This window comes from Cheilinus undulatus, linkage group 10 (assembly GCF_018320785.1).
Source record: "Cheilinus undulatus linkage group 10, ASM1832078v1, whole genome shotgun sequence".
Classification (NCBI taxonomy): Eukaryota; Metazoa; Chordata; class Actinopteri; order Labriformes; family Labridae; genus Cheilinus; species Cheilinus undulatus.
In genome coordinates this window covers 10,512,813-10,531,010 of record NC_054874.1, presented here as the reverse complement: position 1 = coordinate 10,531,010, position 18,198 = coordinate 10,512,813, and the positions used below count along the sequence as shown (strand labels likewise).

Here is an 18,198-nt window from a genome sequence, read left to right as displayed (position 1 = left end):
AGCTTTTATTAGATGGGGGGGCTTTGGGACCATTCCTCAAGAGGAATAAAATAACAGCTTTAACTTTAACTAAGCCAGAGCTGCTGATTCTGCCCTGCACATGCTTTCATACTGTGCTGTTCTCTGCAGACAATGACTCTGCTTCTTTTAGTTTGCTCATGTACTTATCTCAGTGCAGACAAAGGCTCTTTAGTGTACATCCTTTTGTCTGAGCCAGACAGGCCAGCAGCGTCTTGCATTATTAACTACACTGTATATGAGCAGTACCTTTAGCATGTTATGCTTTTGTAGGTGGGTGTAATCATCAAATTCAAGTTGAGACTGTTTCATAATCAGTTAAATAATCCAAATAGGTCTGAAATGTGAACAGAAGCACAATTTTATAACGTTTCGTTTTTAGAGTACCTTACATGCTACATTACTTAGATTTTGTGTTCAGTTTTGCGTCCCAAATTCCACTTAAACAGCTCTGCTTCCCACCTAGAACTATCACCCGATGCCCTGACATTAGCTCAAAGAGAGACAGCTGTTTCTTACATCAGCATGGGCATCTACTGTCAAGAGTATTGTACAGTGGTTGACACCAAACCCAGCTATAAAACATCAAAACAGGACACAAATTTGGCTTTGGAGACAGTTTAGGTCCAGGTTTAAAACTGTATTAAATACTAATGAGCTCTTGGATCTTCCCTTATTTAAAGGCACATAAAACCCAAATACAATGACAGCCTCTCTTACTCTGGCCAATGTTAAAAAGACTGATGGGTGGAACTGATTTCTCCAGGAGATCGAGAAATAAAATAATGTATGGTGGATCCTTCCAAAGATTTAAAATTCAAAATCAAAATCATAAAAACCTCCACCACAACACTTTCCAGCATAGGATAAAAAGGACCAGACATGTAAACACATCGATTTTCCCTTAAAAAAGCCTCAGTTTGAATAGTTGAGTGTCTGCAGAGCATGTAACACTGCCAAACGAATGTGTCAGCTCAGTCAAGAGAAATACAGTGTTGCGTGCGCAAAGTCAACTAATTTTTTTCCATAAAACCTTTTTGGTAAGAACACAAATACACAACTGCATGCGTGGGCTGATTCTCAAACTTTAAAGACAGCTGAATTTCGATGTTCACTGTTTGTTTAACATTCAGTATAATAATATATGTTTGATTGTTAACTTGATATATATAATTCTCATTTTTCTTAAAAAAAAAAAAAAAAATCCTCATCTGATGTCATTTAAAGACACGATGCTCCAAGTATTTACATTTACTTTACAACTACAGACTAATGAGTATTTTTTAAAAATGGGGTTTTCTGGCTTCTGATGCAAGGAGTGCTGCTCTGTGATGCTTCATGTCTCTTGTTTCAGCTCTGACATCCACACCATTGCATTTCTAAAGCACTGGATTGTTGCTTTTCCACGTATTTGTCACAGTTCTCACACCACAACCAACTCTGTTCACAGTATTTCGTCATCTGCTACCACCTCGTTCTCCGTGGAATGTCAAGCCTCTGTTAAATCCGCTGGGTCCAGGATCGCTCTAATCCAAACCCTTCCCAACTTCATTTCCGCTCATAAGTCTTTATTTGTGTCCCTAATCAGTCCAGCTTGCGTGCACCCAGTTTGAGCGGACCTTTCGCGGCTTTGCGCTCTGCCCGTTTTGCTTCCAGCTCTTTCCTCCTCTCCTCACGTTTCTTCTTGGACAGCTCAGCCTTACTGAGACCTGTTGGGCAATAGAAAATAGTCAGTTTGAGGCGTAATCATACAGTTAGATACTCTGAGGTCATTTATCAAATATATTTGCTCCTCTGGGTGCACTTTCTTGGCAATCTGTACCATGCCCAAGCATAGCTTAACCCCTAAATTCCAGTTTGTTTGGCACGTGAGTGCTCCATAACGTGCTCTCACATACACTTTCTTGGCACAGCTGAAGTGCTGAGCTTTGGCATGGACACAAGCAAAGGAATCCAACGTGGACATGATGTTTAATCGGTATAATCATTTTAAAGAAAGACAGCAAGGGGTTCACATTGGTTCTATGTAGAGGTTGAGTGTTTACTGAAAATTTAGGCAGTCAGCAAATATTAACCCTTAGAGCTCACGTCGCTTAAATTTTAAAAAAGTTACAGGGCTCTAAAGACAATAGAAAAAAACACATCAGAATTTGAGACTCAAAGACTTTTATTGGTAACATAGTACACAATAGTTTAAGCCTTTTCTTTGCACAGACTTGTTCTCCAGTCTCTTGGGGACAAAACAGTGAAAAAACAAACACTCTGTGACTAACGGTTTTCAAATTATCTACAAATATATAAAAAAGTCCATGTGCTTTTTTGAAGTTAGATTTATGTATGCCATTCCTCAAAGCCGTAGAGACAGAACAGCTTGCCACTGGTCAGCAGCAGCTCCCACAATGCATTGCGAGTAAACAATATGGCGATGCCCATGGCAGTAAGCCAAAGTAAATGATTGAAAATGGATTGAGAAGACGCATATTATTGGATCTCACAATGTGGATTTAATCTATAAAGACCTCAAAAAGTCACCAAAGTTCTGGGCTCACTAGAACTGCGTCCTTTAGGGCTATGGAGACATCAAGGGTAGCAAACAAACAACAAAAAGCTCAGCTTTCAGATGACAAAAGAGTGCCTATGGCTTATGGTCCAAAAGTTATTAACATTCTTATAAACTTGTCACTTGTTGTTTGTACAATATGCCGCCCTCAGAGAAGTCAGCCAAATTCTGGGCCCACTAGAAAAGGCTCTGTTAGAGCTACCAATGCATGGAGAACATCATTAAAAAGGTGCAGTGGAGAGCTTCCATAGGAAAAAAAAACAAGCTAGGGCCTAAGACCTACAGTTCAAAAGTTACCAAGCAATTTACAAAGGGGTGTGCCTGTGGCACTCTAAGGGTTAAGAGTCAGATGTAAAGTCATGCTTGTTTCATACTACAAATTAATACAATTGAAAAAAAAACTGCCTCCAAAACATTCACATGCATGGATCAGATTTTGCTTACAGGTATGCACATTTTCCTATCAGGTCTGATTTTTGTCATATTTATCACATACTTTGCATGGGAAGTGGCACAGACCAACTTCAGACCCTGTTTGTGCAATGTTTATAAATGAGAGCCCAGAAAAAAAGGCATTACACCCAGCCTTACGGAGGATCTGTTGGTTATAAAATGAATTCAAACCTTTGTTTCACACCAATGACCTTCGACCAGATTTAAAAAATACTACTCAGAACATTTCTGTCCTTCACTGAGAGCGCTGTGACCAGCAGATTTAAGAAAAACAAAGAAGGTTCAATAAAAGACTAATAAAAACGACAAAAGATAACAGATCTGACTGAGAATGAATTCAGATTCTGTAAAGATCACCTCTCTATTTATCACTCTTGACAATAGCCTTGGTGTTTGGTTCACATTTATGTCTACAATCCAAATATGTACTTTATTTGTATGAACCTACTATCTTAACATTTTCATTATGTATGATGATCCTTGGTCCTCTCTCTCTCTTTCGTCTAAAATCAAAGATCAGCCCCTGCTACATATGTATGCAGATGTAAAAGATGACCACGCTTAGGCCTTCGGCAACTAGGCCTGATGTAAGTGCGCTTATAGAGTAAATTTTAGTGATATTTAAAATATATGACATTCTAGTCTTACAGACACATGTATACACCTACAGATTAATTTCCAAATATGTGCAACATCTGATCGCAGCTCTTTGTGGCCATTAAAGTTTCATATTTATGTTAAAGGGTCTGGATTAAAGACTTACCCTGGTTCCCATCCACTGACTCCCAGCTCTCCTCATTCCCCCAATCTCCTGTTGCCTCTGCACCCCAGCCATCTCCAGCCTTACAAGAGGAAGACAGCACATACATTATCATGTTTGTTTTCTATACTTTATATTTCAGATCTAGTCAAACCTGTCTCTCGTCTCCTCACCTGCCACTCTTTGGTTACTCACCGTAGTGGCAGCCGTGCTGGCTGAGCTCCTCTGGGACACGCTGGCAAAAAGATCATTCTGTCCGGCCCCTTTAGCTCCGCTGCTGCTGTCCCAGTTGTAATCGCTGGCCAACCGCACCCCTTCAGGTAAAGAGAGTGCCGTACTCGTCAAGGTCGTGTCCGTGTCCTCCTCCCCCCAGTCATTACCCCAACCCTCCTCGCCCGCCGAGCTCTGACCCTGCCCTTCCTTCTCGTTGGACCAGCTGTCATCAGCGTCCCAGCCTGAGCTGCTCCAATCAGAGCTCTGCTTTTTTACAGCCATGGAGGATGTCCGACCAATCTAGATAACAGAGAAGTGAGGGATTCATATGAGGACCAACTGAAGTTCAATCAAAAGTCGTTGATCTCCTGTTCCCCATTAATGAATCAATTTATCTACACTGATAAAGACAGATGAAAATTGTAACACTGTAAAATTTGACAACTGCTCTATTTTTCCTGTGATTAGAAACATTTAAAAATTGTCAAAAACATATTTTCTACTGCTCAATGCTGTCCATGAGTCTTGGAATAAACTACAATTTTGTAAAAGAGACTTTATTATAGTAAAATAGTACTTTTTCTAATGATAAAACCAACATTTTTATCAGTACAACTCACTATTTACTGTGGTGTTAGTAGCATCATGGAAGCAGCGCTGGCCCTTAAATTAGTAGGGAATAAATGCAAATTAAAGTATTCTTACGCCTTTGTCACTGGCCTTCTTTTTGGTTGATGTCATTTCTGACCAATCAGAATTCCAGTCATCAGGCTCAGTCAGCGCTTTTTCTGGTTCCTGTATGAAAAAGAGTTAGCAATTCATTAGACCCAAATAAAACAGTTATTTAAATGACAAATATGATACAATCATTTTCAATTTCCCAAAACACTTGAAATTTGGCTTAGGTTCCTCCCATTTCTCTCAGTCTTTGCTGAGATGTTTCTACACCTTGAGTGGTAAATCAAATTTATTGGACATGATTTGGAAAGGCACACCTCTCTGCAGAAGAACCCACAGCTGACAATGCATATCAGAGCAAAAGCCAAGCCATGAGGTCAAAGGAACTACCTGCAGAGCTCAGAGACAGGATTGTTGAAAGGTACAGATCTGGGCAAAGCTACGAAAAAGTTCTGCTGCACTGAAGCTTCCCAAGAGCGCAGTGGCCTCCATAATTCTTCTTTCAAGAAGTTTGGCAAAACTAGGCCTCTCCCAAAAGCTGGTGGTCAAGCCAAACTGAGCAATCAGAGGAGAAGGGCCTTAGTAAGGGAGGTGACCAAGAACACAATGGTCACTCTGACTGAGCTCCTGAGATTTTGTGTGGAGATGGGACAAAGTTCCAGAAGGACAAACATCACTGCAGCCCTCCACTGACCTGGGCTTTATAGCAGAATGGCTAGATGGAAGCCTCTTGCAAAAGAAAAAAAACACCTTATTGACTCTCAGACTGTGAGGAACAAGATTCTCTGGTCTGATGAAACTATGATAGAATTGTCTGGCCTCATTTCGAAACGTTTTATCTGGAGGAAACCAGGCGCTGCTCATCACCTGCACAATACCATCCTAACAGTGAAGCATGGTGGTGGCAGCATCATGCTGTGGGGGTGTTTCTCAGTAGTAGGGACTGGGAGACTGGTCAGGGTTGAGGGAAGCTGAATGGATCAAAGTACAGAGATATCCTCATTGAAGTCCTGTTTCGCAACGCTCAGGACCTCAGACTGGGCCTAGAGGTTGACAACTGGTGAAAGGTCCCTGTACACAGGATAAAAGTTCTAGTACGCCAAGTGGTACCAAGGCGTACCAGCCCACTTAAAGCACTGCCTTTGGGGGAACAGCCTAAAAACCTTACCTCTAAACTTCCCCAGTCCTCCTCATCATCCCAGCGGTCCCCTGGTGTCTCTTCATCATTGTCTTTAACTTCAAGGGTCTGTGATTGGTTGGCACGACTAGAGGCAGCATGGTGAGCTGTAGAGGCTTGTGGAGTTTTTTCTTCAGAACCTGTGTTGAAAAGAAAAAAAAATGTTTCAGGATAAGTATTCAGGAATTCTTGCAGGAAAATTCCTCCACATTCATACACACAATGAAAAGGATTCAAATGGCTTAGTGAGAATTACTACACATGTTCTTATTAAGCAATTAACACCTCAAGATCAAACATTCAATAGGGATGGAACTTTGTGGGTAATACAGGTGCCCAATATGCCAAGACTGTATAAAATAAAGAAGACCATGGAGCGTAAAACAATCTAAGAGATGTCAGAACCTACCAGCTGCAGGTCCTTCTTTAGCGTCACTGGTTGGGCTGATAGTGCTTGTGGCCTCGCCACCCTCAGCTGCTGCACTCCCCTCCGTCCCTGGAGCATTGCGAATCAGCTTTGAAGTTAAAGAAGACATGCCGGTCACAGCCCAGCCGGCCCATGAGGAAGAGGCACCCGCTGGCTGGGCACATGAAGCCACATCCTTTTCTATTGGACAGAGAAGAGAGGACAGAAATGTAAATATACTCTATTTCTATTAGTGGCAACTTTTCCTTTTACCACACAAACAGAGCGATGTATAGAAACTCATTTGTTTAGTTTTACTGTGGATTAAGATATGCAATTAAAGGACTTAACATCTTAGCACAGTGTATTACGCACCTATTTCAGCCAGCTTAGCAGGGTCTTCTGACACGGTCTCCAGCTTGGAAAGAAAACTCTTAATGGCTTTGAATGCCTGGCAGATTGAAAGAGATAGAGCATATCATAAGGAGAAAGCAGGGTTAGTCTTTAATCAGCCATGAGATTCAATCAAGCCCCACTGAGCTGAGACATGAGGGCAGCACCTAATGTTAATATTTTCAAAATCAAAGTCAAGACCTACATTTTTTTGTCTGGCTTCTAACTAATTTCAATATCATCATCTTAATCTTAATTTCCTTTTCATTCAGAAAAGTCCACACCTTGCAGTTTCTGTGCCATTTCTTTTAGTACCATCTATTTTTGCTGTATGGAGTTTGCAAATCCTGATATAACAGGGTAGCTGAGCACTCAGCCTGCAGTGATTGTGGTGATACAGACTGACCACCTAGTCTCTCTGCTCTGTCACTTATTGTCCTTACCAAGGAGTGTTTTCAAACCAGCGCCATGTGGTTTATTTACTTGAAAGTTCTTGTTTTCTTTAAATGCACAATTATAACCTAATGAGGGTTGGGCTAAAAATGAGCTAATTACAGCCTCTCATAACTTTCTCATCAGGCAGAAACAAATTGTTCTCCATGTATTCAAAAATCTCTGTCATGTGTACCTGGTCCCTGACGCTCTTGTCCGGGTCGACAGTAATGGCACAAAGTGTAGGCAGGATGCGGGCTGCGATCTCCGTTATGCTGTAGTAGTTGTGTGTGGCAGCAAAGCCCAGCACCCCTGCAGAGCGTGAGGCTGGAAAAGGATCCTTCGTGGCTCGTGAGAAGGCAGAAATCAGAACACGCTGACGAGTCTGTGAAAAGATGCATCACCGAATTCATACAAACTGACTCTTTGCTGATGTTTAACTCAAGTAATTTTGGCTTTCAATTAAGAGACATTGATAAGGTTACCCCAGCGTTGAGGTAGGAGGCGATCTTGCCGAGGCAGACCGTGGTGTTACATCGGATTGGGCCTTGCTCGTCTCTGGCCTGCAGTCGGGCAAAGTGGCGCATCAATTCCTGGTTTAAGTTGGTCTCATTTAACTTGGGTGCCAGCAGTAACATAGACTGGAGGGTGAGAGGAAGACAAGTGAAGGTTAGAGCAGCCAGTAAACAAGTAATATGAAATAAGAACTCCTGAATGTTGTGTGTGATTAAGGGTGAACATTACCTTAACAGTCTGTTCTCTGATGGCAGGGTTTGTGTCAGTGAAGCCGTGAACTACATGAGGAAAAATCTGGGAATTGACAGCTGCTTCGTTCAGATATTGAATGAACTGCTCCATCTGAGAAAGAAAAGACAAAACACTGTCAGAGCAAACAGTCTGTAGTCAGCTAGAAGAGAGACTTAGACTTCAGCCAATGTATGCAGGTATTTTGAAAACTGAGGTTTTTCTGTGCCTTTGAGCTTCTGTAAACATACAAAGGCTTTTTAGATGACTAAAAATGCATTTTTTTTTTGGAAAACTGTAACTTCTTGGTTTTTCTAATATATACGATTTTTTCTGTTTTTAAAGCCAATTTCCTAAATTAACCAAAATAACAGGAAACTAAACAAAGGGGGCTATCCTGTAATTTCTACATAAACCCACTGAGCTGTGCTCTGCAGCACCATGGTTTTTGCTAAGACCAAAGGCAGGCATGAAGCACATCTAAAGTGCAGTTCAATGCAGCACAACCCTGAGCAGCTCAAGACATGAGGGCAGAGATCATGCATCTGCGAGTCTGCAGAGGAATAGTGAGTTTACAGTGGATTATTTAGCCATTTTGGGGTAGACTGGCCATTCATTTGAATCTGATTCCATGATTTTATTGCTTCTACCATGAGTGAGTACATTATGAAATTAGAGGGAAATGTTTGCCACAAAGGATCTGTGGTTTTGTGCAAAATTTTCCACCTCCAAAGTTAACTTTTCCTTGTCAAAGGGGTACTGCTGGATGAGACATGATGTTGATATAGTGATGATTTACAACCGGGAGTCTGTGCATTGTGTTGTATTTTGAAGTTGACCGGATACTGATCTACGTTGATTGATGCAGTTTGGCAGCGGGCTGGTGCCAAATATAGACCTGCTACCCATCTCTAAAGAAGCAAAGTGGAGTGGGACTTCAGGGGTGCACTGGAGCCAGACTGGAGCGTGGGCAGTGGAACGGCTCTGACTGACTAGAGAGGAACGACTGATGTACGTGGAAATTAGACATAAAAGAGGGATTCTTAGTGGCTAGATGGCACAGCATCAGTACCTGTTGCAACAATCGTATCCTCATTGCTCTGTCAGTGGAGGAAAACATCTTCACAATGACAGGGATGATCTTCTGTTGGTACTCCTCTGCAGACAGGAACTTTCCAACCTGACAGACAGCAAAGAGATGCATGCACAAAGATACTTAAAGCAGTACAACCAGGTCTTTTTTTAACTTTTTCTCAAGTAAAATGTTTAACTTTCTAGACTGTCAGAGACTCTCCGTCTGAAGAGGCTGTGGTACTGTGAGATATTCAGTAGGATGTAAAAGTAAACCATGAAGAGTCACCTTGAAAAGTGGTGTGAGGACTACAGCGCCTGCGTTGCCAAACTCGAATGCTGTGAGCAGCTGAGGCAGGACCTTGTGTTTACAAAAGTCTTCAGGGAAAGAGTCCAGATTTTCACTGAGATCCTGAAAAAACTGCTGCTTCTCTGCAGGATCCTTTATCTGGGGAGGAATAGTTTAACAACACTTTTATTTACCCATGTAATCCCATGTACATCACAGGTTTACTAACAGCCTATCCGCTGCCTACATTCCTCAGCTAGTGGCTTCCTTGAAGCTCTTCTTGCATTAAATAATTCTTTTCTCGTTTATTTTACACAAGCTGATCCCAGGCTGGACCGTTCTAAAACCATTATACATCCTCTGCAAACAACCACTGAAAATTCTTGATAAACCAAAGAGCTACCACTACTGTTATATTGTTAAGAAATAATATAATGACCCTTGACAGTCACTCTGCAGGTACAATCTTAGGGAGACCAGCAAATCAGCAAGAGGCAACTGTTCAGCTGAATCAAGGAAAACTGCGTTTGGATAATCTGTATTTTTGGTCAGAGCAGCAGAAAATGGAATTCAATTCCCACCCATAACAGAGATGGCACGGTCTTTTTAAAAACAAACGTTAGTGCTAGCTGTAATGGTGTCATTAATTATTGTTCCATACGATCCAAAAAAGCGCTTTCATTACATACAGATGTGACATTACTGCAGATGTGTATTCGGAGCCCTAAAATAAACACCACTGTACACAGTAGGTCTGTCTCTGTAAATCTTCAGACCTGTATCTCCTCCAGGAAAAGGTTGCTCTCCACAAAGCTGTTGCTGAGGAATCCTCCTGGGGCTCTAGAGTTCTGGAGAAAGCGGGCCGGGTTGGGTCGAGCACGAGGATTAGCTCCCACTAGCTCACAGTAATGAGGCACCAGGGCCTTGGGGATCTGTGAAACAAGGAGGGCACAACTGATGGAGCACACGTCTGTCAACAAACACTGAATCAATATACAGACATTTTTTTGGTAAAAATATGGTACACGGTTAAGCAATTGTACTTGTTTTTCAAGTGAAATATTACAATTTATAATCACTAAAAAGGCCAAATATCTGTCCTTTCATGCAAAAAAAGAACTTCATAGAAATGTATATAAGTACCAACACGATTTTAAGTGTATCATGAAAATACTACATATTTATCTGACCTTCATCACGTTCATTGGAAACATAAAAACACAAAAACATATATTTATAATTAAAATGTAAAGGGAGCAAAGTTATAACACAAAGAGATTGTGGGATATCATACCTTTCCAAGTGAACGCAGGGAGGATGTGCGAGGTAGTGGCCCATTGAACACCTCCCAGATGAGACAGCCCAGTCGCCACACCTCCCCTGCCCTGCAGCCAAACAAGCAAACAGCTTAATATTTCATGTCAACCAAATCCATAATGATCCTGGAAAAAGGTTAATACATCCTAAAAAATCCTGACATTTTCAAAGTAGCCTGCATCTTTTTTATCCCCCACTTTAACCTGATCTTTGCGTACCAGTCCACAAATAAAACAACTGCATGAAGTCTTGGTGAAGTGACGTGTAAAAGCAGCAGAAAATATTCAGGAAAGTTCACCAGGGGGTTGATGATGTTTATGTCAACCAGTGGAAAAATAGCACATTCTATGTCAACAGTGTGCTTTGGGCATTCAGATACCAAATGGCTGCACTATAGTACTTATAGGTGCTTCTCAATAAATTAGAATATTGCCGAGAAGTTAATTTATTTCAATACTTCAATTCAAAAAGTGAAATGGCATGATTTCTTTAAATTTTGAAGACTATGGCTTTAAGCTAATGAAAACCCAAAATTCAGTATCTCAAAAAGTAAAATTTAAGACAAAAAAAAGGGGATTTTCAAATACAGAAATGCTGGCCTTCTGAAAAGTATGTTCATTTAAATGTACTCAATACTTGGTTCAGGCTCCTTTTGCATGAATTACTGCATCAATGCGGAGCAGCATGGAGGTGTTCTCTAGGGTTCAGGTCCGGCGAGTTTGCTGACCAATCAAGCACAAAAATATCATGGTAATTCAACCAGCTTTTGGTACTTTTGGCAGTGTGGACAGGTGCCAAGTCCTGCTGGGAAGAGGAACTAACAACTCCAAAAGCTTGTCAGCAGATGGAAGCATGAAGTGCTCTAAAATTTTCTGGTAAATGGCTACACTGGCTTTGGACTTCAGAAAACAAGATGGATCAACACCAGTAGATGACATGACACCCCAAACTATCACTGACTGTGGAAACTTCAAGCCCCAACAGTCTAGCTTTTTTCTTCTTGACCCAGATGAAAAGCTTACGATATCTGTGGTTCAGGGTTGGCTCGACACTAGGAGCACGACACTTGTAACCCATCTCCTGGACAGGGATTTAGCGGTGGCTCTTGATATACTGACTCCAGCCTCGGTCAACTCCTCGTGAATCCCCTTTAAGTTCCATAATCTGCTGTTTGACAATGCTCTGAAGGCTGCGCTCACTCCTGCTGCTTGTGCACCTTTTCTTACCACACTTTTTGATACAGAACTCTGAGAAAAGTCTACCCTTTCAGCAGTTAACTTCTGTGGCTTACCCTCCTTGTGAAGGGTGTCAATGATTGTCCTCTGAACATCTGTCAAGTCAGCAGTCTTCCCTGTGACTGTAGGTGTGTGTGCTGAACCTTAGTGTGAGAATGAAGGCTCTGGAAACCTTTGCAAATTGGACCTTTCCACAATATTCGAATATTTTGAGATGGTGGATTTTTGAGTTTTGTGAGCTGTAACCCATAATCATCAAGATTAAAACAAAAAGTCTCTAAATTTTTCACTTTGTATGAGATGAATCTTGAATACAAGGAAACTTTACTTTCTGAAGTAAATCACAAGTTTGTGCTTTTCTGCGCTCCTCTCTTACCATTTTTCTCCACCGCTATTGGACGTCTCGGGTGGGTCATACTTCTCCATGTCTGGATATACAGCCTTTGGAGTGGGGAGTGAGACCCCGCTCGGGTCACCTTGTTCAGGAACAACATGGTCAAGGCCCCCAAGCTTCCATTCACCAGCTCGATCCACAAAAACAGACCAAACGCCCAAGTTGTTGTGTAGCAGGTGGCAGTCGTTGACCAAAAAGCTTAAAGCTTTCTGTAAGAGGAAGGCAGAGATGGAGAAAACTTAAACACAGGACTGGAGCAAAAGTTACAACTCCTCTGACAGTTTAACATCGCTCTCTTTTTTTTTCTTACCACTATCTGATGTAGTCCCCAGGAAACTTCCAGTTCCCCAGCTCCACCTTTGTCTGCCTGGGCCTTTAGGTAGACTGAAAGGGGTGTCACCTGCTCAGTAACCAGGTACAGGCTCTTCTCTGTCTGTGGAAAACAGGCAAATATAAATTAACATGTTTGGACAGAGGCAGGTTTTTATCTATTTATTTTGGCAGCACCTTGACAGCAGAAACAAAATCCAACATACTGGCCGAATAAAAAGGTAACCTCATTATCCAAGTAAGACTAAAAATCTATGCTAAAATATTACTGATTATATATTCTTATTCTCCACTGCTCATTATCCACTGAACACTGTTGTTTGTTGAATGTCAAAACTAAAACATTATCTATTGTCTTCCACACTAAAGAGAGTGGAGCAGCACAGTCTGTACTTACTTATGCAGCCAACCTACATAGACATGTGAGACAACAATGAGAGCACACAGTCTCCCTAACTGTCATCAACCACAAATTACACAAAGTGCAGAAGGAGTTACAGTATAGCATAACTGTCCACCAGCCCCAGATATGCTTGTATCATATTTTTACTACCTATTGCTACTTTTCTACATCAGTTTAAAGGACTATAGAGGCATATTCACACTCACCTCTATCTGACAGTAAACATGTAGAGAAAAGCATATGATAGAGATGAGAAACTAGGAATATGGGGATTACATGACAAAATAAGATTAATGACATCTACAAAAAATCAACACACATGCAGAGTGAAATCATTTCTAAAAATGACAAAACAGGGCAGCACCAATAATCGGTGCAAAATCATTTACACGGAAGAGCTTACCTCCAAACCATCGACGTAAGCCAGGATGTTTGGGTGCCGGAGGGTCTTCATGCGCTTGAAGGCAGCTTTGGCCAGTTGGGTCTGCTGCTCTGTCCCCTGTGCTACCTCGTACACAAACACCGAAACTGGCTCGCCATTGGTCTGGGACAACAGATAAGGGAGAAATCAATCGCTGGCATAAGTGAAAGTTAGTATGCAAACTATGTGTTCAACAAGTATGCTTTGCAAACAAATCACATAGGAATTATCATACAATAAAGCAGGGTTGGAAATTTTTTTTTTTCTTCTACCTGCCACTTTGGCTGGTGGGTTAAAAAAATCTACCAGTCGCTGACCTTTTTTTACCTGCCACTTTATTTCACCAAACATCATAATGAGATGAGGTATCGTATGAAAAGCAAGAATTACAGTATTCAAGTAATAGGCTATTCAACTAAGGGAAATGTACCAACTATTGAAGAAAATACTGACATGCACTCTGTCTTGTTCATGTTATTGAGGCTGGTTTGAGTCTCCAGGTCATAAAAAATCAGATTTAACTGAAATTAAGCCTCAACTGAGAGGCAAGATGCTAGGTTTGTTGTTATGAGCTCATATTAAGAGTTATCACAATCATTAAGGTTTTCCTGGAGAGTGTGTGTGTTGTTGCTCGTTTCAAACCATGTTTTCCACCAGTTTGTCCAGTACTTAGCCATGCAAATGTTTGCTGCATGACACACAGGGGCACTGGAAATTCATGCAAAATGTTACTGTATGTTGAGTGTCATACTTGCTGTTAGTGCTGGGCAATTAATCGGAAAATAATCAAAACCAACATTTAAGAGTCTCTAACTGATATAAATCTGCTTTGTAAATTATTTAAATTATTTTCCCTTGTAATTTTCTCTCTACTAGCACACAGCCCCCCTAAAAACACACAACTGGATGTGTAGCCACACGATAGGAAGCTAGGTGTTGGAAGGCATGAAGTCCAAAAGAAGAAGAAGTCGTCACGTGACACTGTCCAATCCAGTCCGCTAAAACTCAAACACAGAGCCGATTGTGCAAGTAGCCAAGTTATAAATCTACTTTTTAAACAACAGTATAAAAATAATTAATTCTGTTAGCAAGAAATACAAGTTGTTTATTTTTCTATGTTTCTTTCTGAGCAAATCCAGCATTTCTCAAAAGAACATTTCAATTTCAATTGATGTGTGTTTTGATTTCAACTGGTTCAAACATGAGAATAAATTCTTAAAACATTGCATGTTCTTCTCAGTTATTTGTTTTAAAACTATCCAAATATTTACAGTACAAATCAAGTCAGGGTTTGGATAATCATTCATCAATTGCAATCAAAGTAAAAAATTCTATCATGATTTAGATTTTTGCCATAATCGCCCAGCCCTACTTGCGGTTATTAAATAATCTGTCCATGACTCCTGCAGTTTTACACCAGAATTCCAGTGTAACTGTCTTGGACGAGCGAAACATCGGTTTTAAGACCTTAAGTAGCTAGACCAATGCAGCCTTACTACAAATGAGTATCAAAGCCTGGTATTGACACAGCACCAGTACCAAAACATCTGATGCAGGACCAAAATACAACACAGATGTCGGTGCTTCATTATGGTACCTCGCCGCTCATTTTATTTCAGCAGAGCTTGAAAGTGTTTTAATTGTTTTGCTGTCTGGAGTAATGGCTTTACTCTGCTCCGCTCGAGTTTTCCTACCAAGGACAAAGTCACATTCACTGATGCATTGACATTAGCATTGGCCCCTGTTGCAACACCATCGTCAGCATATGAATTTTATTTGCGCCTCTTTCATAAAGAAGTTGCACACCTTCCCTTTTCTTATCTCATGTTCTACTGGCCTCTTTAAGATATTTCTCTAAATCATTAACGCTTACAAGACAGCTTCTATTCTCCTGCTGCCTTTAAACACAACTGTTTTCTTTAAAAAGCATCAAATCAAGCACTGTTTAGGTACAAGCACCATTTAAACAATATCTATTTAGCACTATTCATCACTGGTATCAGAAAAAACCCAAAGGATACCCAACCCTAAGCGCTACTTATACGATACTGAGTCAACTTATCCCAGCTGACAGTAGTTAAACATTTGACAGCAGCTCTTAAACAGGAACACAGTGGCTATGTCAACTCAGTTCTGATCATAAAGTCAGTAAAAACAACCAGAAAACCAGGACTTGATTTATGCTGCTTATGGTTACAAAATCAGTCTGTTATGTTACTTTTATTTTCCAGCTCTTGTTACCGATAGGCTGAATAAAACACCAGAAACTGCTAAAAAATACCTGCATTTGGCTGGTAATGAACAGATGCTTATTTTCCACCCTGTTATGTAGACTTGTCATTTCACCACACATTTGTCATGATAGTAGCCTTTTAAACTTTGATATGATGGGATTTCTTGTGATATCTGATATGCAGGTATTTCCAAACTCATTTTAGCTGTTACTGATATATGTATTGTTACAAAAAAGAAGTGTCTCCAGTGAAAACAGAGCTGAGGAAGTAGACTGTCTAGCAGTGATTTACATTTGGGGCTTCGTTGAAAATGTTCAGGGCTCACAATAGGCCCAATGAGTGTTTGGCAACTTTGACAACCGCTTATACCTGATGGTTAAGTTGTATTCTTCCTATATCTAAAGCTGATATATCATATATTTACTGCCGATATGTGCGGTGCATACATTGGCTGTGCACACTGGCAGAATTGTTCATATCTGACAATTCAGATATTAGCTTTTTGAGCCACTATTGATGTCATGACGATAATATTGTGCATCCCTAAATCTAATACTTGATAATTTCTTCATTTCAATTAAAAATTGCGAGCAAAGTCCTGTAATGCAAAAATATGTTGACAACGCTGGCAGGATTGTGAGTATTAATGTTCATTCCTCCTATACGCACTTGTTTAAAGACATATATGTAGCTTTTTGATCTTCGTTCCGCTAAAATAACGTAGAATGTGTCGGTTTTAAATACAAGATATTGAAAGGTATCGAAGGAATAAAAACTCTGACAGCCTAATTAACAGCATTTTTTAAAGAAACTACAGTAAACTTGAGGAAAACAGGAAGCTGGTGCTTATCATCACTTGGCCTTTCAGAGAAGATGCTAACAGTCCAGACTGACCTGCTCATCGATAGTAAATTTGTTTTTTTTTTATTATTTATGGGGCCCTCAAAAGCTAAGGGCAATTTCTTTGTCCTCGTCACAAAACATTAGCGTGAAACAGGTCCAATTACAGTCGTTAACTGGGATAAAACAGGGTGACGTGGCGAGAAATACGTGTCTGCCCTGGAGTAAACAAAGCCTAGGGTGCACCGCTAGCGCGAACTTACGATAACAAGCAGCAAGCAGACACAAACTAACCAGCACTGACATCAGACCAGAAGTGAAGATAATACAAATACTAACTCGTCTGGCATGTAATGACGTTTAAAGAAGCTGTACATCGTCTGGACAGGCAGAGGTACCAAACGCTAGCTAACCGGCTAAGTGACGGGCCTCCGTAGCGAAGCTAACAGAACCAACGGTCTCCCTCTCTTACCTTCCGCTTTCCCCGGTGTAGGGTCCATATTCCGGATTTCTCCTGGGTGTCCGGAAGAATTTCATATGCAAAGTCTTTGACAGGATCCCTGGCAAAAAAGGACCACATCTCCTCTTTCCTCCACAACTCATCAAACACACGCAACCACAATGAAACTAAGCAGACTTCTAGGTGAGGCTGGTTAGCAAATGGCCCAGATGGTAAATGATCCGGTGTAAACTTTGCCTCTGCACATTGGTTCCGCAATATATACCACCAAGGTTTTTCCCTCTATTTAATTCTCTGAATTGTGAGAAAGTAACACCTTATAATCATGTGTAATACCTTCTTTTATTAGAAATTTCGATTGAATTAACAAAGGAAGTGTCCCTCATGTGGATAAAGTCAATATCAAAGCTTGTAATGATCACCAACATGACTTATAAGCATTCTGATTGATTTTATTGAGCAATAGGGATGCACAAAATTGGATTTTTGCCAGTAGTCTATCCAATGTGCTATTTCCAAACTCATTTAGTACCTACCAATACTGAAACACAGGTGTATCTATAAAAAGAACATCATGAAAAAGTATTTTGTGCCCATGTGATTTAATTAAAGACATGAAACATCCACAAATTCTACATTAATCTGGAACAAATTGAAATATTTCAAGACTTTTTATTTTGTTTTAATCATTATGATTACAGCTTACAGCTCCCAAAATTCCACGATCTCAGAAGCTCCTTTTGCACAAATTAGTGCTTCTATGTGAAGTGGAGCCAATCAGTCCGTGGCACTGCTGGGGTGCCATTGAGTCTGGTGTCTCTTCTTCCTCTTGACATTTCCCCAGAGGTTCTCTGTGGGTTTCAGGTCAATGTTGGTCAATCAAACACAGTAACACTATGGTCAGAGATTCAATTTCTGGTAGTTTGGGCTTCACTGTTGGCAGGTGCCAAATCCTGCTGGAAAAGGAAATCAGTATCCCCATAAAGCTTTCTTTCTTTCTTTATAAGGATCCCCATTAGCACTTGCAAAAGCACTGGCTATTCTTCCTGGGGTCCAACACACATAAGGTCATACACATCAACATACAAAACAACATTAATAAACAAACAAACATGGTGAAAAACTAAAAAACTAAAAAAATCAGCTCATCTCAAAGTATGAAAAAACATACAAACAAAAGAGAAACAAAATGGCCATACATTCAACAAACATGATGCAGAACCAGTCATAATCACGTTTTAAACTCATCAAGCTTAATGTCTTTCTACCATCAGATATTACATGCATGCACATACATAGATTTGCCACATTGTAATAATCACATAACTGGATGTCCTATCACAGTTATGTCTCAATTATTCTGTGTTTAC

At 40.5% G+C, this 18,198-nt stretch overlaps 1 protein-coding gene across 1 annotated transcript; it reads right to left on the bottom strand.

Annotated features, from left to right (window-relative positions):
* Positions 1 to 1,462: 1,462 nt before the first annotated feature.
* Positions 1,463 to 17,022, bottom strand: scyl1 (SCY1-like, kinase-like 1). Its single transcript, XM_041797327.1, has 18 exons — positions 16,841 to 17,022; positions 13,277 to 13,417; positions 12,451 to 12,573; positions 12,123 to 12,349; positions 10,489 to 10,579; positions 9,971 to 10,126; positions 9,195 to 9,353; positions 8,907 to 9,014; positions 7,835 to 7,948; positions 7,576 to 7,731; positions 7,287 to 7,475; positions 6,641 to 6,716; positions 6,269 to 6,466; positions 5,851 to 5,999; positions 4,710 to 4,799; positions 3,987 to 4,304; positions 3,795 to 3,873; positions 1,463 to 1,727 (listed from the first exon to the last, which is right to left on the bottom strand). The coding sequence occupies exons 1-18, from the start codon at positions 16,946 to 16,948 to the stop codon at positions 1,603 to 1,605; spliced, it is 2,607 nt and encodes an 868-aa protein (XP_041653261.1). The 5' UTR covers positions 16,949 to 17,022; the 3' UTR covers positions 1,463 to 1,602.
* Positions 17,023 to 18,198: the final 1,176 nt, after the last annotated feature.